Genomic DNA, 27,420 nt, shown 5'->3' with positions numbered 1-27,420 from the left:
TATATATTTATATTTCTTTCTTTAGAAAATATTGTAAAATAGTACACTTAACACACAGGCAGTTGCAAGAAATGCATCTACAATCTATGGTACGCTATTTTCCGTATGTATTGGAGTAAGCCAAGAAAGTCAGGTATAGTCATTAGTTATTTTTCATAAGAACTGTTATGATAAAACTGCTTTTGATATACACACAAAACGAAAGAAAAAATGTCGACAAATTCAGAACACGTGTGCCATGCTTGTATTAAATTGAGCAATTAAAATTAAGGCTCTTTTAATCTTCTGAGGCTATCTTTAAATTTTCTAATTTTTTTATCTGTAACTTTTGAACCAAGTGCAGGCTAAATATTTTTTGTAAAATATTACTAGTAATTCAGATTAAAGGTAGCACAAAATAGAAATTTTGAAAGCTTATATGTAGATGCGTTTCATAACAAAAAAAGAAAAAGAAAGAAAGAGCTTCTTGATTGTCAGTGCAATAAGTTCGAGGGGAACGAATATGCTGGCTCTGTTTACACAACTGTCATATTTGATACTTACAATAGATTGTTGAAAGACCTGGTCTCCAAAACCACATAGACATTGTCACTCAGAAACTCAAGCATCTTTTTATGTCGATTTCAGAGTACGTGTGTGTCAAATCAGAATGTTAAAACCCTTTCGACGCCAAAGCGACAAAAATGTCGTTTACCGTGTCAACGCCAAACCGACAAAAATGTCGCTTTGTAATACATGTTGAACTTTTTCGTTTATTTATCATTTATCTCAGTTTAAATTAAATACAGTAATATCTAAATTTCGACACAAGTATGGGCCTTTATTTTCAAATTGGTACTGGTCTAGATATGACGTCATATTTCTTTACATTGACGTTAAATTATGACGTAGGTTTAGGAGTACGCTAGCGTTGTAAAGTTTGGCGCGACATAGCATAAGTTTTTTTAATGATCCATAGTCCTCGGACAGTTTACACTTATTTCCCCTGGCGATACTTACATGCATATAAATATTTTATCGATCGATCGATTGAGAGAGAGAGAGAGAGAGATCTGTGAATATACATCGTTTTTATAAAATGTATTTATAATTAAAAAAAAAATAAGATTTGTTAGAATAAATTAAGGTAAGGTTTGCGTCTCCTTCCAACTCATATTTTTTTTAATATGCACACATGCTATATATCAATTTATTCAGGGAGATTAGCTTCATCATTTAATATGATTTTCAAAGATATTGCCCGTCCCATTTTTTTAGTAAATGACGCCAAAGTTAACGTATTTCACATTTCACCTCGAATATTATTTTCATTGAAAAAATTGATTTATTTTATAAATTATCAAACTTTTATAATTAAAATGACCTGAATTAGTATAATTCATGCTTCTATTATTTAAACTTTTAATTTTCCGTTATCAAAAATGTGAACATTTGGGTAAAAAAGAAGATTTTTCAACTTTCCTTGATAAAGTGAAACCGTTGCCATGGCAACAAAAATATAAAAATCAACGTTTTACATATCTACCGATTCCATCAAAATCCATGAAGTTATTAATTTGATCATTTTCATTAATTTGAACTAAAAAAATATGTATGTCCCCAATATTATTTCCATGGAAACAGGGGCTATATTATGGGTTCGGAACATAAAAATCAGGCTTTTTCTACACTTTTAAAGACAACATTGATATCACCTTGTCATGGTGAATGTTAAAGACTAAATGTTATTTTTGATATTGTTTTTAGGCATAAATTGGCCAAAAATATTCCAAAATAAAACTCTTCCTGTGCTACATGATGGTCTAAAAATTTATTCCATGGAAGAACTCTAGTATTTATGGCAATCTTTACATCTGAATATTCTGATGAAATTGTCCATGAATTATACTGCAACACCTTTAGAAGTAACATGTTTATGTATATAAACATACTTCAGAACATGTTGCAACTAAACCAATTAAAAGCCTATGAATTTGACCTCATGCTGATTTAGTTAGTCCAACATGTAGTAACTTCTAGACATCTTTGTAGCAAAATATCTTTATTCAGTTATGGCTGGTGACTGTCATTATACATGTATGCCATTTTTTGAGTGAAATGTTGTAAGCATTGCATCCACGAAGCTGCTGTTTTTATAATTAAATGATTTCTTTACTTCAAAGAGTAGAAATGCTATCTTTAAAGTAATGTTTGCTTGCCCTCTCTTGACTCAGGGTAAAATTATTGGGTCGGTAGGTGAGAAATTCTTCAACAACATTTTTTAAGGGGGATAAGAAGAATAAAAAGAAAAAAAATCCGGCCCTGCATTGAAAAAAGTTTTCAGTCTGGTCATTTTAGTCAGTCGGTCTGGAGAAGCCAACAACCAAACATTTTTTAAAGATGGCCTATTTCTACACTTCATGGACATTAGCTCAATCAGTGGATTAGGTAGTCTGAGAATCTAAATTGAAATATCAGACAGAACAAAATAAAGATGAATTCTAAGTGACATCAATTCATACTTTAATTAGTTTACAGAGTACTTCTGATTTCAGCAAAAAGGCAAATTCTGCAAAATGACATAACACTGTCAAAAATATTTGTCAAGAACAGGGAAAAGAAACAATGCTACAGTGATAAATATATCTCCTTGATATCCATGAAATAATTTAAATATAACAAAATTTTCTCCTTTTTAAAATCAAAATACAGAAAAAAATTAAAAGATTATAAATGTAAACAATTTTAAAATAAACTACATGTACATGTATTTGTGAAAGATTTTAATTTTAGTAGATTACTAAACTGGTCTTATCATTCCTACTTAATTAACAACCTTACAATTTCCAAGTGTCATGTTTTAAACTGTTACAGTTGATATAATTATACATGTTCAATACAGATTTATGTACAAAACTCATCAGTTTTCAGAAATACTTATTTGAGCATATTAGGTCCTGGTAAGAACAAAATTTAATGAATAAAAATATTAATCTTAATTGTTCATGTATTAATTTCCTTGCAATTTTACTAACCCCTTTTAAGAAACTTGTTACATGTAAGTATAAACAAAAGCAACCTTAAATTAATACCTATGGTGTATACATTTATTTTACTGAAAACAAATTCAAAGATGGACAAACAGAGCATGCACTGTAATCATCACATACACATATTTTCTAAATATATGGAAAACAGCATGTATATACTAGATAGGATGTTGTTAAACATTAAATTTTCTTCTATAATCTATAGACATAAAAATATACATTGGGTATAACAAGTCAGAAGTTCTTCTCCAAATCTCCATTGATTTTGCCATGTCTGGTTCAACATCTTAGCTTGATCCATCCAACTTTCTTTAATATTCTTGAGCTGATATGGGATGACCTCTAGTCCTCTACTTTGATTGATGGCACAAATCTTTTAAGGAAACACTGAAGTACTTTTGTTTTTGGTTCTTATCTATTCCAATTAATGACCCATGATCTGAAATCATAAGTGTTCATTTTTACAATAACATTTAAGGAATTGCATTTTTGGAATTGCATAAGGAATTGCACTGAGTTTCATTCACTCAATGAAATGAATAAATTTCCAATATAATAAATGAAAAATCAATTTGAAATTATTATAAAATTTACAGATTGAATTAGTGAAATGCAAATGCTTGATCAAGAAAATTAATGTTCTTGTCATGCACAATCTGTATCTTTTTTTTTATTCATTAGAAAATGAGATATTAATTAAAATCAAACCTCATTTAAAAAGGTAACTTGAACAATTGAATACCTGTTTCAATAATGTTACAGATATTAGGCCTAAAAAGCAAGGATTTTATTTTTCATAAATTCTTGAATGAATGCATTTTTATTTTTTGGCAATGTTGGGATATTAGTCACATCCTGACATCCTTCATTCCTTGTACCGTTTATTCATCGTTTTTAAATCCGTAGTCAGTAGATCATTCATAACTTTCAGTAAAATGAATGGTTAAATAATATTACCTGATGAAAATACTATCAACAATCAAACTGTCAACATCATCATTGGACATGGTCAAATGCACCGTGACTTTTCTTCCCTGTTCGGACTGCATATAGCATAATACTTTACAGGATACTCTCAGGTCTTTTCTTTTTTCTTTCCCATTCTCACTTAAAATTTTAGTGTAGTGGTGAAGCGAGAAACACACAACAGCACAATGCGTCAATGACTTTCTTCTGATCGGAATGGCCGTGCAACTTGCCACGTTCCGTATCGAAAATAAACAAGTCCTCCTTTATTGGTTCATCCACATGCATCACGCTAATCTCAAAGGCTTCTAAGATTCCTTTGCTTTTATTTGTTATAAGACTTTCTCCTGAAAACGTCCTTTGTTTTTAGTCCTAACAATTAGTGACAACAAACATCAAGTATGACAGAGGAAATTCGTTACTGAGATGCTTAGCATCGCTGGTTTAAATTCGCCTGTTTCAAACGCTTTGGTGATTCGCAAGAGTTATCTCCCTGTAAACGCAAACCTTACCTTAAAACAATAGATTAAATACATTTAAAAACAGTAGTCACTGATATTAATGTTGAAATCTCGCGATAAAAAGTCACTTTGACTTGTATTGAACTTGCAACAATTTATAGAAATAAAATACAGCTAGATACACGCAGTATTTATTTATTTATTTTTGAGCATTATACCGACAATGATTTTATGCTTAAAATATGTAAAACAAAACAAAAAAAAAACAAAAAAAAAAACAATAGTCTAGGCTGAAAAGACAATATGATCTATTGATATTCCACTGGCGCTTCGATGTTCTTATAGAAGATTAATTAATATTGATATGGCGACATCTTTTGAGAATGTATTAATGATACCTGAAAAAAGCACTATCACCTGTAAGCGTTAACAATGCAATTCAAGAAATCTGAGCCTAAATTACAAAAAAGTGATTTGTTTTAGCTTCCAGCTACCAACCGATCAACTAAAAATGACCCCCCCCCCAAAAAAAAAAATCACTATAAATTATTATTTTCTTTTTTAAGTTTCAAGCTCTTTTTATTAAACAAACATGTCGAGCTATCCACTAAAAAGAGTTCTGCTCGTCTTAAAAAAAAATAATAAGCTAGGCCCTATACATTATTGGAAAAATGAAAAATAAAAGCAACTAGAGGCCATCTACAAAAAAAAAGTTGCACTCTCCCGACCGACGAACTAAAAATGTTCCGACTCAAAACTTTTAATATTCCAGGACAAGATTTGTTGGGTCTTTTCCCGATAACACATATGTTAATAAAGTTTTTAAGAAAAAAATCCCAACTACCTTCCGACCAATAAATTTATTTTACCCTGAGTCGGGAGAGGACTATCAAACATTAGTTGAAAGATGGCCTTTCTATTCAATTCATGTTATATCAGCATATAATAATAATAAATTGCCACTTTAACATTGAAATCATGGATGACGAGTTTTAGCTCTGTTCACTCAACACCCCTGCTATGTCTTAAGGTACATCGATACTCTGATAAGAGAGATTAACTCTTAATGACATAAATGTCTATTACATACCGTATAAGTGAAAATTTTTTTTTAAATTTAAATCATTTTAAATTACTCCAGTGAAACCTCCCAAGGTTAATATTCTTGGATCCGCGCCTTAAATTGTTGAAGATGGGACAAAATGAATATTCTTATAAAATGAGTTAAAAGATCCCCCATATTTTTTTTAAAAAGTGGGAGGGTATATTGTGATCGGGATGTCCGTCCGTCCGTTACGTTTTGGGGTACCCAACTCTTATTCGCAACTTCTCTTATATTACTGAATGAATTTTAATGAAACTTTCACAGAATCTTTGTTACGTAGTGCCATTTTGCCATCCTATTTTACTTTTTGACTAGACACATACTTCGGGTTTTCCATACCAAAACATGAACAGGGCTATTCTCTCTAATTATTGAAGGCTACCCATCTCTCATCCGCAACACCTCTTAAATTCACCACTGAATGAAATTAAATGATACTTTCACACACTCCTTATTATATAATGCAATTTGCAATTGTGCACCTCTTATCTTCCTTTTTGATCTGATACTCATTTCGTGTCTCCCAGAACAAATCATGGACTTTGCCATTATAATGGTATGAGAGATATGGGTATCATTTAGTGAGCTCTGTGCTCATAGTACCTCTTGTTACACCTAAATTTTGGGGGAAGTCTGTCGATATATTTTACACACTAAATTATGCTGAAAAGCTCAAGACGCCAATAATTTGTGCAATCATTTTTTTAAGTTGACCCTGTACAAGTAAGGTTTTTTATACAAATACTATATAGATTGACTTGTTGTTGGCCATAGTTGTAAATATTTTCAAAACAAAAAAATGAATTTTATCGCTATACTTACTGTAGAATCATCATTGTTGGTGGGGGGGAACCAATGCTCGTGGATCACCATTATCCACAAATTTAGCTCCCAACGGATGTTTATTTTGTTAGCATATTGATTTATTGAACCATCATATATGCGAGTAACCCACGAAATTACGTCCCCACGAACAGGTTAAAATTGCTTATCCAAAAAAATTACCCCCAACGAATTAAAATGATTTCATAGTGTTTCATAAACATTCATTAATGCTGGAAGATGGTTTTCTTTTCATAACTGTTACAGGTTTATGAGTTAAGATTTGACTTTTTTTATAATAATAGCATGGGGAATTTCGTTGGTGGAAACTTTTGTAAAAAAAAATTATATGTCTTATTGTTTATTTACACCTTATCGATGAATTGTAGTATGTAAATTATTTGAGTAATCAACTGTAACTCCTTTTGACAGAATTAAAGGGGTGAATATAAAGAAAAGTTATCAATCTAAAAAAATACACAAACAATACAAGATTGTGAATACCCTTCGAAATTTCAGAGGTGGGATCAGGTGCCCATGAGGAGTAAGCATCCCCTGTCGACCGGTCACATCCGCCATGAAGCCTTTGCAATTATCAGTAGCATGGATCACTCTGTAGCCAAATTCAATATGAAAATGTGAAATTCTTGATCGGTCGAAAAAGGATTCTTGATAGATCTAAAGTTCAGTGGATTTTAATATTGATCACTGTCCTGTATCTGCATATATTTTGTAGCTGGAGTTTAAGCTAGAAAAATAAAGCTGTGCAAAAAATTGATGGCTGTTTGATCTCAATTTTCTATTAATAATGAATAAAGACAATGGGGAAAATACCAGAAAAATGTCTTAACAAAAGTATTTTTCACTCATATTATTTAGACATTGCACAAATATGTGCAAGTAACTACGATAAATCAGTACTCTGAAAATGTTTCTCTTTGTCCACAAATGTAATTTGTATTTAAAGTAAGATTTCAATACACATTTTACGCGCATAAATCCTTTGAAAAGCTGTTAAATGGCAATGCAAGACTTTTTTTAAATACGTGATATATATTCACAAGCAAAAAACATTGCCTCCCTCCCATGGCATTAAATCTTTGCGTCTGCTTCGTTCAATTTACAGATTCAAAAGGAATATTCTAGAAGACATGCGCATACAAGAAATATCAAGAATTTTTTAAGCACCGAGCCCGATGATTTATGACGTTCAATGTTAAGAAACTAAGAGTTATCTATCTTTGCATGTAAAACATTAAGCTGCACGAAATAACCAGGTTTATCCATATTGGATAAACCCCAATAACCCCATTCCTTTAGTAATACTAGATTTATTCAAAATTTAGGACACTGTTCCTTATATTTTCCTTATTTAACATTAAAAAATAAATCATTTTAAATTAAAGTTGCAAAAATTTCAGATATATCTAATATTGAACCACGGGTAATATGGGAGAATGGTATGAATCGGTCCAATTACAGCCATTTGAGCACCAGGTCAGTGGACAAACTGGAATCTTCCAGTTTGACGACTGGACTTTGTGTAAACCACTTAATACCAAAGAAAAGGACTTCTACCTGACTTTGCCACAGAACCTCAAGCAATTCACTGCAGAATTCAGAGGTAAGGATTTAAACACTCTCCTCGTCATCCAGTAACCTAGTATAAAGCAAAATAAAATGTTGGTCAAATTTTACAACAGCTTTTCTTTATCAAATGCTTTTCACATGTCTTTTGTTTTATTTTTAGAAACAATAGAGGGGAAGGTTTGTGAAAATGGTAAAGGTTACTTGACGATCCTTTATCATCGTTCTTTGCCGGAGTCACCTACTTGTGAGAACCTCAAGCTAAACCAAGAGAGAAATGCTGAAAAAGAGGGTCAACGCAGGTATCTATAATTATAATTAAAACATTTAGCAAACAAAGTCCGAAATGGGTGCAACAGAGTTCGTACTTACTTAATTCTGTAACAACACACTAGGTATAAGGTGATGTTCGTATTTCACTCGCATGATAAGTATCGTACATTAAATTAAAAGTCTACTTTAATTTTCTATAACAGCCATTAAAAAGCAAAAACGTAAGTACAGTGGCGTTTCTGGTTGATGGATCTAAGCTACTTGCATTTTTATTTAATGAAACTGACAAAAACAATCGTTTATTTATTCCATAAAACATCATCTAATCAATCAAAAGTTGATATAAAAGAAATAAGTTATGATAACCAATTAAGAAGGGAAATGTAAGATTTATTTTCGTCATTGACGAAAGCTTATAGAACATCATATAGCATCGAGCCCGATGTTAAAAAGAAAACGGAGGCAATTATAACTACATGAAATAACAAAAGCTTTTGCGGAATGGTCATAGAAATAATGGTTATTCATTGTTGTGGAATTATTCATATATCGGAGACTATAAAATAAAAGGTAAAATTTGTATTTTCCTTAGTGAACATCGTGGAAACAAACCCGAAGTACAATATGTAAAAGTTCTATTGTGAGCGCGCTATTTCCACGAAACCGGTCAAACTTTCCAGATAAAATCCTAACCTATTTTCCAATAAATATACAAAAATTTGGCACTCTCCGGTGATCATTGAAAAAAATACAGCTTTTTTATTTTAATAAAACTTGCTTCACATGAAAAATTAACATAATTGTAGCGCAAAGAGATCATATATTTTATGGTTAAAGTGTTCATGGAACGTTATTTGAATTAAATATATGTTTTATATTTTATAAATGATCTGCGTAAAAAATAGCCAAAAATCGGAACGTCAGTGAGTGTCATGGAGCACTGCACTACGTAAAAATTATGCGTGCAGACAACAAAATGTCTAAAAAGATATAAAATGTTCAAGATGCTGCCGGGAATATCCTACACATACAAAAGACAAAAGTTTTCAAATGTTTGTAGCTTTATAAAAATGGAAGGATTAACATTTTCAATGATTAACTCCATCGATACTTCAATACCCCCGTATCGCATCGACGTTGTGCCTATAAGGTTTTGCATAGTTTCCATACCTCATCGATTAACTGCATAGACTTTTGATCTTAATAATATCCGAATCAGTACAAAAGACATTATAGTAGAAAAGTAACATGTCTTGATATAGATATTCAATTTTAAACTGGAAAAAAGATAAGAAAAATCTGAAGAAATGTGAAAGATTTTTAGAACTACGACAAAGCTTAACGGGTTGAAATCTGGTTGTCACGTCGCCTTACGTCAAGTGATTGCTCCGTGAATCCCATGACCTCATATTTAAAATCGTTTTAAATTTTCAAGATTTTATTAAATGGACCTGATTTTTTACATACTAATAAACACAATATTGGAATTTATTCAGACATAGGTCATACTTCACAGTACACAACAGATTTTCCGTAATTCAGTGTGTCCTCGAACTTTTCTAACCACCCTCGTACTTCGTAATTAATTTCTTTCATTGAGGTCAGACGATACGTTCCTCAAATATATGTTATGTATATTTTTGAAATTCTGAAAAAATATTCAAAATATTAATTACATTCTGGTTTTTAAATCAGTTTCTGATCGTCTTAAAAAATTTCAACCCTACAAAATTTGAATATGAATTTTTTTCCCTAAATGGAAAATTTAAGAAACACTACCCTATGCTATCTTGCACAAATGCCTGGTAAGGTGCCTCAATTTTTTTGTGAGTAAACTTATTAAAGTTGTAAAAGATCAGTGACGAAATCTTGGAAAAAATTATATATTATTGAGAAACGTATCATCTGTCCTTAAAACTCACTTACAGTTTTCAACCCACAAAGCTCAACACTCCTGAGTGCTTAATTAAGGTCTGAAGCCCGTTATCGGCATCTGGTGTCGTCTCATATGGGTGCCATAATCTAGCAAGAAATGTAAACTTCTATCAGTTAATCAGTCAATCAATCAATTAATCGATCGATCATATTTTGCATTTTCTGCATTGCAAGAATTGTTAACCATGCATGCAGAAAAATTACCATGCACCTGAATCTTTGTAAAGTAATATTAAAAGAAATATCTAGCACAATAAATAAGTTTTTGCCATATCAATTTCCTTTCAATTTGATTTGAACAATGTTCTTGTCTGTTTCTAGTTTGCAACTTGTTATGAATGGTGAAAATGGAATGAATAGTCAAGCAGCGCAAAATCCAGACTCTATCTATGAGCTAAGACCAGAAAATCTCAACCCTTGGATTTCACGTTGTCATGGAAAGATGCTGAAAAAACTGAGGAAGGTTAATCAGAGCCCCGCCTTTCATTGTAGTATCCTTCAAGCGTTAATTAAGGTATGACAGAAGACATATGTGTTGTTAGCTATCAAAATTTAAACAAAGGCAGGGTACTAATAAATGAGTTAAAATTACAGGGATTTTAATCTATGTTTCTTCTACCCGATCAATACAAAGGGCTCATTGCGCTTGTAATCAGTAAATAGGGGATGCTAACTACTCCTATGCGCTTGATAGAATTTCCAGGGCTCGGTATTTTATGCCCTCTTTACTGCTTTATATTGGTTATAATTTTTTGAAGATGGATTTTCACCTGCAATGGCACGATTATGTATGTAAATAATGATTTTTTTCCCTTGAGAATGCGGGGAAAATGGTTAAAAATGGTTAAAAAATTGCAGAAAAATGTATAACTTGCGAAAAAGTTGGTGTAATTAATTAAAAACTAGAGGTACTGTGAGCGATGAGCTCACTAAATGATACCCTCCGCCTCCCATATGGTTTTAACTGGTGAAAAAGTCCATGTTTTCCTGTGGCCGGGAAACCCAAAATATGTGTCGGATCAAAAAGTAAAATAGGAGGTGCACAATGGCAATATGTAATAAAGATTCTGTGAAAGTTTCATCAAATTTCATTCAGTGGTATGAGAGGAGTTGCGGATAAGAGACGGGTACCCCAAAGCGTAACAGACGGAAGGACAGCTAGACGGACGTACAGATGGACAGACGGACGGACGGAAATACCGATTACTATATACCCTCCCGCTTTTCAAGCGGGGGGTATAAATATTGCATCATTTTAGACGTCGTTACATTGATGAGAGAGCCTTCTTCTTAAGATATTTTTCAGAATAGATATCTTAAACGCTGGCTCATTCTAGGCAGAAAGCTGAGAAACCAGAAATATGTATCCGCTAAAAAATACAATGGTACTATGTAACAAAGATTCTTTGAGTCTCATTAAATTTCATTCAGTGGTATAGAAGGAATTGTGGTTATGAGATTGGTACCGAAAGCGTAACAGACGGTCGGACGGACAGATGAACAAACAGACGGACGAAAGGACATCCCGATCACTATACAATCTACCACTTTTTACGCGAACGGGATTATAACGAAATATAATAAAATGCATGAAATTGACGAACTGTATTGCAGCTCAAAAGTCCATTAAAAATACAAATATAAGAGTAGAGAAAACACGAACCTCCAAAACATCAGAGATGTGAAAAACGTCAGTCAGCTCAAAGATAAATTGTATTTGCTGACAAGGTCATTATATCGACCATAGAACTTACGGAATGATGACTTAAAACGCAACTACTGGTATTCTTGTTTCATCAACTTGTTTCTCAATAATTTACCCCGTTTTAGAAATTGTTCATACGTAGAGCATGCTCTTTAGTATCGAATCGACTGAGATATATTAACTCCGTATGCAGTTCACATATAATAAAATAATCCTTAATAAATACCTAAGAGTTTATATTGTTAGAGAATTTGGCAGCAAAATACAGTCACCCAAGCATTATAGATCTTAAGATGGGAACCATGCAACATGGAGATGATTTCTCCCCGGAGAAGAAGGAGAAGGCTATTAGGAAATGTCAGAACACAACCTCCAGCAGCCTTGGGGTCAGGGTGTGTGGGATGAAGGTACACGGTATTAGATCTGTGTAAGGGTTACAACTAACTTAGGGTTATAGTTTGAATGGAGGTAATAACTTATGATCACCTGAAGTTGACAGGCAGTCTACTAATTATTTTTTGAATCAAGCAGGTTATTAAACCAAGTCAAGGGTCATGATCAGTAAGATGCAAGTAATTACATCAGTTAGTGACCATATTTCATTGAGGTTCTTACATTTGGCCAAAACTCAAGGTCTGAAGCGTGTAAATAATTACTTGATTCAATGATAGTGGTATGGTAAATTGCATCAGTTAGGGGATATGGTATGCGGGATGCAATGAACTAAACCAGTATACAGGCTATGAACTGAAAAGGTTATTAGTTAAGGCATAGGGATCATTTAAATCATTTACTTGCTTGTCTTTATATAGCACTTTTTTCATATATCCATTTTATTTGATGTCACACAACATTGTATAAAAGCCAACTTAACATCTGAGTGTGTACTAAGGTAAACTTCAGGCAAATGGATGAGATGTTGATGGCTGTGCAATTTCTCAATACAAGGGTTTCATGGTATGATCTTATGATCCAATGTAATTGAAATATTTTTGTTTTTTTCTCAGGTTTACCAAGAAGACAGCGATAAATATATTTGTGTAAATAAGTACTATGGGAGAAGTTTGGGGGTTGATGGCTTTAAACAGACCTTACAACAGTTTCTTCACAATGGGTATGAACCCAGGAAAGACCTGCTGGACTCCATCATTAAAAAACTCAAAGACCTTCACGGACAAGTCCAGTCTTTGGACACGTATCGTTTCTACTCTAGTTCTCTCCTCGTCATGTACGACGTCCGTTCACAGGACAAGGACGTGGAGGAGGCCAGTGCCCAGTCTAACATTGTGGACGTTCGGATGATCGATTTTGCCCACAGCACCCATAGTGGGTTTCAGAACGATACCAGGGTTCACACCGGGCCTGACCAGGGCTATCTGTATGGACTGAAAAGCTTAATTGATGTTTTTACAAACATGCGATGAATGTTATTTTAGAAGAGCGCTGATCACTCAGTTTAATTTGTGGACGGGGTTATTAGAAGACGTGCCCAGGAATTTTATTATGAATAAAGAGTTGTTTATCTGGTTGAGCAAAGTGTTTCTTATAGTTCCCTCATTGTAGACCTTGGCTTATTCAGTTTTTGTTCTCTACTTTTTTATACACATATAAGTCATATAGTGATGAAACTTCTGATGTTGTTAGTAAATGACATCAAAAGGAATGTTTCATCGACGAATCTGATAGTTTAAGGTAGGATTCTTCTCTGGTTTTTGACTAGATGAAACATTCAAAGTATATTTGCTTACATGTCTTATATATTAAGGTGTAAGGAATTTAAAAGACCATATTTTTCTTTCCTCATCACAATTGTACAACTTTAAATAGAAATGGTAAACTGTGTTTGAAAACTAGCAGGAACTATATTTTTGGCGGAATGGTGGCGTATGAAAATATCTTCTTTTCTGCCTCTCAAAATTATAATAGGACAATGAATTTAGTTATAATTTTTACACAATCGAAGACTCAAATGTAAGTTAGATTAATAATGTTTTCAAAATATAACAAATAAATATGATTTTTTAAACAAACTAGAACTTTATCTTTTAAACGCTTCCTATCAATGGAAATTTAAGTCCATAAAAAGTATTTTTTCTCTCTTATAAACGACAAAACTTTTTATTTTTGTATCATTTTGTACATTTATAAGACAATTTTATTATATGTGAAAATAAGAAAAAGTTAAATATAGGAAGCATATGAAAATAACTAATATATCCTGAAAAATTAAGAAAAACAAAAAATTAAATATCCAAAGTTAAATTATTTATGTAAATTTGGTAATATCGTGTTATAGACCCGATATAGTAATATATTTTTATGCAAAAAGAACAATCTTTAAACTTTTAAAATAGAAGTAGGTATCACATGTTTGGCAACAGTTATTTTTTATTCTTAATGTCAAGGAAAAAGATAATGACCTTGACCTGACCTTGCCTCTTATATAAAACGGTCAAATTTAATTTGAATGATACCATCACTTACTGATATTGTCTTCTTGATTCTGTGAAAATTTCATTAATTTTTAAATATTAGAAATATGAGAAGAATCCTACCTTAATATCACAAAAAAACAAGTTTTACTAAAACTACTTAAGGGGTAACAAAACACCTGTCTAAAAATGGGGAATTCTAAGATATACCCCCACGAAATCAACTTTTGAATATTTGAGTTGATGTTGATAATTTTTCTTTATTTTGAGAGAATACAATATGTAATGTATAAACAAGAGACCCATGGGCCACATACCCACCTATATAATCACCTGATACTCACCTGAGTAACTTTGTTATTTACCAGATTTCTCCATTTGTAATACATATTGTGGCCCCACCCTACCCCGGGAATTATGATTTGAACAATTTAGTTTCTACACTACCAAAGGATGCTTCTTCTAAAGTTTCAGATTTTCTGGCCCAGTGGTTCTTAAGAAGATTTTAAAACGAAATATATGGAAATAACGAACAGTATTCAAGATCAAAGGTCCATAATACAAAATAGTAGTAGAGCAAACACGGACCTCCAAAATATTGGATTTGGGATCAAGTGCCATGGAGGAGTGAGCATTCCCTACCGACCGGTCACACCCGCCGCGTTCTCCTTGTCAAGATCGGGAAATAATGCAAAAATCCATCGTCATTTAAGTGTATAAATAAAGGACTAACAACTAGTATTAAAACCGTCAGTCAGCATTTGACTCAATAATAAATTGTATTTGCTGACAAGGTCATTGTATCGACCATAGAACTTACGAAATGATGACATTAAACGAGACAGCTGAAATTCTTGTTTCATCAACTTTATTGTCAATAAAGGATATGGAGATAACGAACAGTATTCGATATCAAAGTCCATAAAACAATACAAAAATGGGAGCAGATCAAAAACGGACCTCCGATACATCAAAGGTGGAATCAGGTGCAATGGATGAATGAGCATCCCCCGCCGACCAGTCACACCCGCCGTGTGCTCCTTGTCATTATCGGGATATAACGGAAAACCCGTCGTCAATTCAGTCTATAAATAATGGACTAACAATTAGTATGAAAAACGTCAGTCAGCATTTGACTCAATGATAAATTGTGTTTGCTGACTACGAAATGATGACTTTAAACTAGACTGCTGATATTCTTGTTTCATCAAATTGTTTGTCAATAATTTACCTCGTTTTAGAAATTTCTCACATAGAGCATGTTCTTGCGTATCGAATCAACTGAGAAGGATATGGAGATAACGAACAGTATTCAATGTCAAAGTCCATAAAACAATACAAAATAGGAGAAAACACGAACCTCCAAAACATCAGAGGTGGGATCAGGTACCATGGAGGAGTAAGACTCCCCTGCTGACCGGTCACACCCGCCGTGTGCTCCTTATCATAATCGGGAAAAAACGGAAAAATCCGTCGTTAAAACAGTGTATAAATAATGGACTAACAATTAGTATGAAAAACGTCAGTCAGCATTTGACTCAATGATAAATTGTATTTGCTGACAAGGTTATTGTATCGACATAAACTCCGTGTGCAGGTGATAAAGGCATATTGCTGCATAAGTAAGGGAAGTTGACGATAGAAAAATTAATGTCATCACGTTTATCAGACTTTGGTTGTTAGATTACCTTTCAAGTAAAATATCCAAGAATGAAACAGATGTGTCAGACTCTGTGGTATCTTTTAAAGCAAACTCACCAGGATATATCGTATCGACATAGGAATGGAAATTACCATTGTTAATTGACAATACGTCGTCGATGTATCTAAATGTGGAGCTACGGGCCACAGCAAGTGTTTTCTTCTTTTCACGCGTAAGATTTTGCATAAATTCTGCTTCATGTGAATACAAAAACAGATCTGCAATTGGAACACATATGAATTCCAATAGATTGTTTGAAGACCTGGTCTCAAAAAACCACAAAGATATTATCAATCAGAAACTCAAGCATCTTTTCTATGTCAACTTCAAAGTACTTGTGTGTACAATCAGAATGTTTCTTATCAAAATAATTTTGCAAATGACCAATGGCAAGGTAAGTAAGTTTACGAGTTCCCTTTTTAATTTAAAAGCAGCGGTCAATGATATCAAAAAGACTGGACTTTAATTTACGGTGGAAAATGGTTGTGTATAAAGTTGAAAAGTCGTAAGTCTTTAAGCTGCTGATTTTGGTGAAATCTTATCATTTCAAATTGTCCAAAAATTTCTTGGAATTTCTAAATATCCACATCTGATTTACACCACTTCTTGCATATATTGTTGCACAGTACTCTTGAAGTTTCTCCTTCACACTATTAATAGTGAGGAGTAAAGAAAGAGGCTTGGTTGAACGAATTTTCCTCTATATTGCAATGTAAAACTTGGATTTCCGATTGCGGCCCCGCCCTACCTCCAGGGGACATGATTTAAATATTTCTACATTACCCAAGAATGCTTCCACACAAATTTCATCTTTTATATATTAGTGGTTAATTTGAGAAGAGGATTTTTGTAAAGAATGTGTCTATATAATTTGATGTTAAAATTGGGTTCTCTATTGTGGCTCTTTTCCTAACCCAGGGGTAGAATCAACACTACTCAAGAATGCTTCCACACAAGTTCGGACGAGGGACAAAATGTGATTAGAAAAGCTCACTTGACCCTTCGGCTCAGGTGAGCGATAAAGCAGTGGAATGTAACTGTTGCATTTTTACAGATTTTACAGGCAGTAGAATCGTTTTTAAAAAAGGGCGGGGGTACTATTATTTAAAAAAAGAACTTACCAGAAAAATCTTTGAATTGGAAAAAGGGAAAATGTCTAAACTTTAAAATCCTATTTTGTGGAAGAGGAGGGAAAATTTTTATATATTTTGTCTTTTCGAAAAACACATTTACTTGGACAAAATATTGTTATACCTCAACAAAAAAATGGGTGAGGGGGAGCAGCCTTTCAGTGAAGATTTGCAGCAGTGAAAGGTTATAAAGGGGTGGTCCTTTTGATGACGCGTGCCTGTAATATTTTAAGCTATGTAAAAATATATCCTATTTATTTGAAATATTTTTGTACAGTGTAAACATTGTAAACAAAGTAGCATTTGTAAAAGTTCGAAATAATAATATTATAAAACTATTTGTAAAACAGAGCTTTTCTTTTGGCTCTATTTCAAAGTCGCTTACTCTGACAGAAGCTAAATGAAATAATTTCCAAAGATTATCCTTAAATATTTTTCTCCCAAGTGACTTGGCCTTGGAACCACTGGACATATCAGTCGAAAGTTGGTGCTGGCTAACAGGTGGAAGTATTAAGTTCAATAAAAACGGACCAATGGTGTTTCTCCAGTGAAAAGTCTGAGGCAATCGTAGATCCATAAATTGCAAACTTTTGCAGTTATGTATTACAGGTATCCTGAGATTGCATATGTTTTTGTTTTTTTTGACTTAATCGATCTCAAATATGGTAAAACCTCTGCAGTACTTTTTTCAGGATATTGAAATCGTTATCTCTGAAATCTGCATTTAACTGTCTAAGGTTGTAGCCTGTTTTGAGAAGAATGCCTTAAGCTAGATGGCACTGTATAATAAAAATACAAACAAATGCAAGAACTCGATTTATTTGATTGTAATAAAAAATACCAACAAATGCAAGAACTCGATTTATTTGATTGTAATAAATCATTTATATATGGTTTAATGCATCTCTATTTACCCATCAGAGTTATACATGTATTATATCCTTAACATTTCATAGATATTGTCTTTCTAACCGAAAAGGGTTAATGTTTATTATTATTTAATGAATTCTGATGAAATCCTAACAATCTGGGATGGTGTTCCTCTTTTATAGAAGGTTCATGTCATACCAAACAGTAATTAAGCTCAAAAGTTGACCAGGCATTACTAGACATACTTTTTATTTGACTGATACAAATGCGTAAGCATTTTTTGTAGTTAAATTTTCCTTACACCCCCTCCTGAATAAGCAGCAAATTTTAACATGCCCAAAATTTATAGATATAATCTAAAATTTATATCATTTTCACACATATTTAAAATATTGTATAACATGTAGATTAAATTAGATTGTATAAAATAATAGTGATTACTTTTGTTATCACATTGTACACACTGTTTGGAAACTCTCCTTCAGCAACATATATTTTAATAATATAAATATACAAAGACTGTTCATTTCATGTCAGTAAAAACTTTGATTAAGCTCGTCAGTCCTAGAAGGTAGCCATCGTCAGGGCCATTATAGATAATGCCATTGTCCAGAAACCCACTCTTGGTGCAGTGGCTAAAATCAATCATTCGAATATCAACATGGCTGCACTGCGCACGCACCTTGTCCGATCTCGAATTTGTCTTTGGATCCTCTTCATCAGAACGCTGGTCATACAATATCAGGAGAGAACTGCCGTAAAAACGATATGTATCGAGTGTTTGGATATGTCGGTGAAGGTCTTGGAGTTTTCCAATAATTGGGTCAAGCAGGTCCTTCCTTAGCTCATACCCATTGTGGAGGAACTGATGCAGTTTGTGTAAAACCATCGACCTTCAAACCTCGGCAGTAACGTTTGTTGACACAGATATACTTATCACAGTTTGCTTGGTAAACCTTGAAAAGCAAGTTAAAAGTATTTATATACCTATCACAGTTTGCTTGGTAAACCTTGAAAAGCAAGTTAAAAGTATTTATATACCTATCACAGTTTGCTTGGTAAACCTTGAAAAGCAAGTTAAAAGTATTTATATATGTAATATGAAATTCTGGCGTGTCACATTGTTTTTGTGCCATGTGTTGCATACTTATAGAGCTAACATAGCACTTTGCCTGCATTTATGCATCTCATTGGTCTGAGAAAAATGGAACGGACGAGCAGATAGCTACAATGCCACCCACAAAAAAAGCTGACATTTATTTTGTATACAAATTTGTGAGCTGCCACCTCAAAACATCGGTAATTGTGTGTTCCTTGTTAATAGCCCAACTGGACCTGAAATGGAGCCCTCGAAAATTAAGAATTTTAAAATTTTCGGAGAAATACCGTAAATTGAAAATCAGCAAAATTCTGAGTGCTTTGATAAAAAAAAAGAACCATCTTTTTTTATAATGGATAGCACTTAGGTTTTCTGGTCGTCCATCCCTTTTTCTTTTCATACCAGCGAGCTACAGATCTGTGGCTAACCTTAAAAAAAGAATTATAACGTAGAGATTACTAGTATTGTTAACTGTTATTATACCCCCGCTTGAAAAGCAGAAGGGAATATAGTGATTGGGATGTCCATCTGTCTGTCTGTCCATCTATCCGTTACGCTTTGTGGCATTCATCTCTTATCCGCAACTCCTCTTATATCACTGAATAGAGTGAAAATTTCACAGAATCTTTGTTACATAGTGCCTTTATGCCTTTTTAGTTTACTTTTTGATCCGACACATATTTTCCCAGAGCATGCTCTTGCGTACCTAATCAACTGAGATATATCAACTCCGTATGCAGGTGATGAAGGTATATTGCTGCATAATGGAAATTGACGATAAAAAGGTAAAATAGGAGGTGCATAATGATAAACTAGTATATACAGAATTATGTACATATTTTTTGTCCAAAAACTACCGGGGTACATGCAACAAAGATTCTTTGAAAGTTTCATTAAATTGAATTTATTGGTATAAGAGGAGCTGCAAATAAGAGATGGGTACCTCAAATCGTAACAGACGGACGGACCTACAGACATCCCGATCACCATATACTCTCCCACTTTTCGATCGGGGGTATATAAAAATCTATCTACATGTATTTGTTTTATTGCTTTATTTAACGTTTTAACTACAAAACTTTTTTTTCAAATTCCACTCATAGTTTCTTTGAAGTTGATGTTAAAAGATGCTGGAGTTTCTCAGTTGCAGCATCTATGCACTATTTGGAGACCAGATCTTCTTACATTTGAGGTCACCTGAGCCAAAGGTTAAAGGTTTGTTTTTTTTTTTTTATCGAAATTTGTCCCTTGTCTGTCGTCGTCGTTGTCCTCGTCCTTGTCGTTCCCGCAAACTTTTCACAATTTTATCTTTTTTTCCAGAACTACTGCGTCAACTTGGCACATATTATCCTTTGGTGAAGGATATTTCATTTTCAAATAAAGGGTCACGCCCTCTTGCAAGGGGAGATAATCATGAACTAGTGAAAAATTAATGGCATTTTTTAAAAATCTTCTCAAAACCAATGGGTTAGAAAAGTATGTTCAAAAATAAACCTGAATGTAAAGGAAATATCTATTTTAAAAATTCTTCTCAAGAACAGCAAAGCAATTGCGAGAATGCATCCTCAATTGGTGTGTATTCAAGATTGTTTATGACATTACCCGCATTCCACCGACCCTGACTCCCAAGCTGCTGGAAGTTGTAGTCTGGCATTTCTTTATAGCCTTTTCCTTCTTTTCTGGAGAGACATCATCTCCGTGTTGCCGGGTTCCCATCTTCAGGTCCAGTATACTCGGATGACAGAATTGAGCTGCCACGTTCTCTAACAATATAAACTCTGAGGTTTGTGTTAAGAATTGCTTTCTCTGCAATTTATACATACGAGTCGTTGTCTGTATATCAATTATATTATATGAAAATTATTTTAAATAAATAAAAACACAATTATATTATATACATAATATTTACTATTTTATTTTTTTTGAAAACCGATTGCCATTCTTTCTGGTTTAAATCAGTTTACCACACGCTTCCAACTGTCGCTAATGTCCCAGGCATACCCAACCAACTATACAGAGATTCTTTAAATATCATAAAAGTGAAATAAAAACGTACATGTAAATATATGAAGAAATCAACACACATAACTTTCAAAAAGAAATCAAAGAGGAAACAAGTGGGTATGTAAATATGTAAAACAAGATGTGTTTGTGAAACACTATGCCCCAGTTCTGGAATTGGACGCAGACTGAGGTGGTATACACTTACCCTTGAGAGCCAATAAGTATGGGCTAGGTTAAAGTTGACAACAAACAGACAGACAAACAGGAAGAGAGGACAAAAACAAAATACCTCCGAAAATGTCTTGTGTCATGCTTTACTGAAGAAAGGATACTACAGTGTAGGTCTGAGCTCTTATTAGACTTTCTTAATACTGATAGCATCTTCTTGTGACAACGTGGAATCCAAGGGTTGAGTTTTTCTGGTCTGAGATTGTAGATGGGGTCAAGATTTTCTGCTGGGTCTGTCTGAGTATTCCTTTCATCTTTACCGTTCATTGAATGCTGCAAACTAAAACAAGGGTTATAAATATAAGAAGTTAAAAGGCAAAAAAAACTTATTTGTAGTGCTCAAACAAACAGATACATCATACCACGTACTTTTTTGCAAATTATTCAAGCACTGAAGGAAAGGCAAAATATTTGATTGATTGACGTACTGGCTGACTTAATGATCGATTGATATAGTGTTATATCCCTTGCAAGATTATATAGCCCTAAGAGGCGCCACTGCAGACCTTAACTCGGCAATCAGAAACTTTGAGCTTTAAGGGATCACAATAATTTTGCCTTATTCTGCTTTGTTTTTTTTAAAGATGAAATATATGGAGATAACGAACAGTATTCAAGCTGAAAAGTTCATCAAACAATACAAAATTGGAACAGAGCAAACACGGACCTCCGAAACATCAGCGGCGGGATCAGGTGTCATGGAGGAGTTAAGATTTCATCCGAAAAAACGAGAGAGAGAAATCACACACGAATGGCCCTTTAATGAGCCCTATTTATAATGGGTAATTAATAACGACATGAACGCGTGCGAACAATTTGCATCGTGTGCGAGCAAACTTAAATATGTCCTTTTTTAAAAAGAAATATCCATTTAAAAATATTGTAAAGGGGAACCTTTTATTATCATCTCGATTATATACCTATGCTGACCCCCTTTTTCAAAAATTCTCTCTTGGTTTAGTCTGGCATTCTCACGACTGGGTGACTTCAACACAGGGGGATGATATTGGATCGTCACGTGACCGTTACGATCTTCGAAAACCTCCCCTTCTATAGTTTCTGCAAGGACAGAAGAAAGACTTTCGAAAAGCATTGTATGACAAAAAACATGATTGTAAAGATATCTCTTCAATTAGTTATTACTGTGTATTCAATCCAAATCTGAATGGTTTGTTTACAGTACGGTCTATGTGTCTCATCAAAACCAGGAGTGGACATTACATAATATTATATTATATGGGATGTGCTCTTATACTTGGATATAGTGCATAGCGATGACTGTGAGATATTACCTCTGAATTCTGCCGTGAATTGTTTGAGGTTTGGAGGCATGGTGAGGTAGAAGTTGGATTCCCTGACTTCGAGTGGTTTACACAAAGTCTGGTCGTCAAACCGGAAGATCCCAGTATGCCCACTAACCTGGTGCTCAAATGGCTGTAATTGGACTGATTCATACCATTCCCCCATATTACCCGTGTTTCGATTTTAGATATGTCTGAAAATTTACAATTTAAATTCAAACATGAAATTATGTAAATCGTTATCAAGAGAAAAATACAGCTAATGCCCTAAATTTGAAAGAATATTAGATGTACAATATATATAAGAATAAACGGAGTTACTTTACAAATATTTGAGTACTATAGTATATTCACGCGCAATCAATATAAGACTGTCTAGTAAAAGATCCAAATATGTGTGTCAGAATCTGTGGTTTCTTGCATTTCTCTGGATTATATGAATATATGAATGGATATAAGTATTATTAATTGATAATATGTCGTCAATACATCGACATGTAAATGTCGAGTTGAACTCCATAGCGAGTGTTTTCTCCTCGTGTAAACGATTTTGAATAAATTCTGCTTTACATGAAAACAAAAATAAATCTGCTAATCGCATGGTTTAATAAGTTCCCATGGGAATTTCAACAGATTGTTGGAAAACCAGGTATCCAAAACCACATAAATACTGTCAATCAGAAACTCAAGATTCTTTTTAATCTCAACCAACTTCTGAGTACTTGTGTGTACAATCAGAATTTAGGTGGGTTTTTTTTTTTAACTAATCTGACTGTATTCAAAGGTACTCCGAAAATTAATTACTAAATATACTTGAGTTTATAATTGACAATTTCTTTGTAGTTCTTGGAGTTGATCTTTTTCAACAACCTCACATTATTCCTATTCCTACTTCGCTAATCCTTTGATCTCATATAGATGATACATTTCACTCGATCACGACAAGGGGATGTCTACTCCTTCTTGGCAACTGATCCCACAACAGATGATTTGAGAGGTCCGCGTTTGCTTATTCCCAATTTGTATCGATAAATTTGTCGCGGTTTTAGGAGCTGATGCTTACATCGCATGTTCGAATATCTTGCAGGACGTAGAGACTGTTTTTTTATTTGCATAAGACCGTATAAACAGAGGTCTCGTCACAGAAGGTACTGACAAGAAAACGATCCTTCATTGCTCAAAGCCCTAGTTGCTGAGTACTGGTCTAAATTTCAAGCCCTCTACTGGCAAGTGATGGCGCATCAATATGCTTAAAAATATTCCCGAAGGACGCTAATTGACAAACAAATATTTACAACACAAATTGGCCGTTTTGGTGAGACTTGTGTTTGTTTGTTGGATTGTGTGCTTTTTTGTGAATGTGCATGTTTGTTTTTGCTTTTTTATTCATGTATAGTATATGTTTTATAGTAAAAACATCCTGTGGCCATGTTTAATTTTATTTGTCGTTACTGTGAAGTATTGTAACAATAGACAGTTTTTGATTTTAATTCCAGATTTGTAATGTCATTTTAAACATTTCCATCAGTACGGTGCTTATTTCAGTAAAAGCTTCAGTTATAACAATTGAACCATATATTGAATATAATTAGCAAGAGATTAGGATTTTTATGTTTTGCCTATTGTCTGTAACTTACAAAATAATAGACTTCTTTTCTGAACCGGAAAATTAATGTTACTACTCAGTATTTTCAATATTAATTAGTGATCATAAGATCTTATTTTTCGTAGAAAGAACATAGACAGCTTTTGGCCGACTGGCAGAAGGGAATAAAGTAAAAAAAAAAATAACCATAAATACGTAATTTAGCGAAGTAAAAAATGATCAATTTCAGCCATCGTGAGATTTATAAATCATTTTTACAAACAAATAAAATATACTTACAAAATCAGACGTACCTGTTACTTTATTACTTATGACGCTCTGTATGATAAAATCAAAGATGTGCTAAAACTAGTTTATATACAGGAAATCCAGCTGCTTAGAATTGACAATATTTGAATACTTTTCGTTATCTTCATATATTTCATTAACATATCTTTAGAGTTCAGAGGTAACGTATGAAATTACTTATATTTCCACGAAAATTGTATTCCAAGAATTTAAATTATTTTAAGGTAAATACTAGTAAAGTGTGTTCTAGTATTTCAAAACACAGCCCTCAAATAAAGAAACAAGAGAACAATGGTTCGTTGCACTGCTACATAAGAGATCGAAAATAGTTAACCCTATATTATGTGTAATATGAAACCAAAACTGGGTTGGGTTTTTTTGACAGCTTTTTAATTGTGTTGTAATAAAATAATCATGCAACAAGGATAAACACTGTATATTTTCTAAGTACTATTTTTCGATTAAAAGCTATACGTATTTCGATTTCTGAGAACTTTTGATGATTTAACCTTTTGAATGATATATAATGATAACGAGCCTAAATCAAGCTTAAAAGTCCATTAGAGGAATACAATTAAATCGGGAGCAAACACAGACCCCTTAACATCAGAGGTGGCATCAGGTGTCATGAAAGAGTAGATATTCCCTTTATGGTTGAAAAGTTAAGTGCTCATTATGATGTGCTTTATTATAAAGTTATGTTGTTAGGTTACCAGTAACACTTCCTAAAATATTAAAAAGATGTGTAAGACTAAGTGGTATCCTTTACTTTAAATTCACTGGGATATATCGAGTCAACTTATGACTGAAGAAACTAAGGTAACATTAAATATCTAAATGAGTTTAAATCGAATTCGACATTTATGACGAATGAAACATAAGGAGATAACGAACAGTATTTAAGATCAGAAGTCCATAAAACAATACAAAAAAGGACCAGAGCAAACACGGACCTCCAAAACATCAGAGGTGAGGTGCCATGGAGGAGTGAGATCCCCTGCAGACCGGTCACACCCGTCGTGCTTCTTGTCATGATCGGGGGAAAAACGGAAAAAATCAGTCGTCAATTCAGTGTATAGATTATTGGACTAACAATCAGTATGAAAGCATTTGACTCAATGATAAATTGTATTTGCTGACAGGGTCATTGTATCGACCAAAACTTACGAAATAATGACTCTAAACGAGACTGCTGATATTCTTGTTTCATCAACTTGTTTCTCAATAATTTACCTCGTTTTAGAAAATGCTCATACTCAGAACATGCCCTTGAGTATCGCATCAACTAAGATATATAAACCTCATAAGCAGGTGATGAAGGTATGTTGTTGCATAAGTAAGGGAAGAGTAAAGTTAAAGTCACCACGTTTATCATAGAGCTTGGTTGTCAGATTATCATTAATGTCTTTTCAAGTAAAATATCCAAATATGAAACAAATGTGTCAGACTCTGGGGTATCTCAAGCTCTCCGGGATATATCGTATCGACATAAGAATGAAAATTACCAATGTTGATCGACAATACGTCGTCGATATATCTAAGCGTCGAGCAGAAGGTCACAACAAGTGTTTTCTTCTTTTGCGTATACGTTTTTGGACAAATTCTGCTTCATATGAATACAAAAATAGGTCTGCTAATAACGGAGCGCAATTGGTACCCACTGGAATTTCAATACATTGTTGGAATACCTGGTCTTCAAAAACACATAGATATTGTCAATCAGGCACTCAAGCATCTTTTTGATGTCAACTTCAAAGTACTTGTGTGTAAAAATAAGAATGTTTTTAAACAAAATAATTTTACAAATGACCAATGACAAGATAAGTACTAGTAAATTTATGAGTTCAATTTTTATTGAAAAAGCAGCTGTCATGCAATGATATCAAAAAGCTTGGACTTTAATTTATCGTGTAAAATTATTGTGTATAAAGTTGAATTCTTTTGAACAAATTTATTTCGTTATAACATTTTATTTAATTCCTTATAATGAATGGATTTTTTTAAATAACAGATTTAATTTGTTATAATATATTCACAGGTATTTTTGATACATGTGTTTCCTAATCAACTTTCCATATAAATCCACTGCTTCAGTGCTCAAAGATTATATTCATAAAGATATTAGTCCAAAGTTGATGCTGATTAACTGTAAGAAGTAATTTATTCAACAGAAATGAGTAAATGGAGTTCTTTTTCCGAATTTTGCAGTAACAATTCATGGAAGCGGAGATTGTAAACTTTTGTAGTTATGCATTACTTGTATGAGATTGTACGGGTTCTGGACTCAGTGGATGTGAAGTGTAGTGAAAAACTCTCCAGATAATTTTGTTAGGTTTTGTAAGATATTGAAATCGTTACCTCTGAAATCTGCATCGAACTGTCAGAGGTTGTTTAATATGATGAGACAGAAGTTGTATTTTCTTGCATCTGGAATTTTACATGCAGTCTGTACATCAATCTGATTTCCCACTGTCTTGGTGCAGAAGGGTCTTTACTGAGGTGTATGGAGACTGTTTCACAACATGGTAGTCCTTCAATGAAAAAGTAGGTTTAAACATTTAATTTCAATGCTGAAATTTAAGAATAAATAATAAAATTTGTTTAAATTTAATTTTCCTTAACCATAACTATATTTTTTGTTTCATTTTCAACTTGGTCCTCTGTCAAATGAAGAATGATAAGGGAATATTCATGGTCAAACCCTGATAAGATTTTTCAAACAAAAAAGAGGTACTGTGAGTACTGAGCTTACTAAATGTTGCCCTCTCCCACGCTTTCCATATGGTAATAATGGCAAAGTCCATGTTTTGCTCTGGGAGACCCGAAATAAGTGTCAGATCAAAAAGTAAAATAGGAGGTGCACAATGGCATTATGTG

At 33.3% G+C, this 27,420-nt stretch overlaps 2 protein-coding genes and 1 pseudogene across 2 annotated transcripts in view; 1 reads left to right on the top strand and 2 right to left on the bottom strand.

Moving 5' to 3' along the window:
- The window catches only part of LOC134240502 (inositol hexakisphosphate kinase 1-like), a 37,558-nt gene extending 10,496 nt beyond the window's left edge, over positions 1-27,062 (bottom strand). Inside the window, exon 1 of the mRNA XM_062722593.1 lies at positions 26,902-27,062. The gene's annotated coding sequence lies outside the window, so the exon portion shown is untranslated. The remainder of the gene's footprint in view (positions 1-26,901) is intronic.
- Positions 18-13,336, top strand: LOC134240529 (inositol hexakisphosphate kinase 2-like). Its single transcript, XM_062722628.1, has 6 exons — positions 18-133; positions 7,805-8,007; positions 8,134-8,272; positions 10,500-10,669; positions 12,115-12,290; positions 12,891-13,336. The coding sequence occupies exons 2-6, from the start codon at positions 7,833-7,835 to the stop codon at positions 13,305-13,307; spliced, it is 1,077 nt and encodes a 358-aa protein (XP_062578612.1). The 5' UTR covers positions 18-133; positions 7,805-7,832; the 3' UTR covers positions 13,308-13,336.
- On the bottom strand, positions 18,058-22,833 carry LOC134240523 (inositol hexakisphosphate kinase 1-like; annotated as a pseudogene).
- Positions 27,063-27,420: the final 358 nt, after the last annotated feature.

Source organism: Saccostrea cucullata, unplaced genomic scaffold, assembly GCF_032062105.1.
Source record: "Saccostrea cucullata isolate Sc308-1 unplaced genomic scaffold, CSIRO_AGI_Scuc_v1 ctg175, whole genome shotgun sequence".
In the NCBI taxonomy this organism is placed as follows: Eukaryota; Metazoa; Mollusca; class Bivalvia; order Ostreida; family Ostreidae; genus Saccostrea; species Saccostrea cuccullata.
Note: the sequence above shows the minus strand (reverse complement) of the source record. Positions and strands in the feature narration are given on the sequence as shown.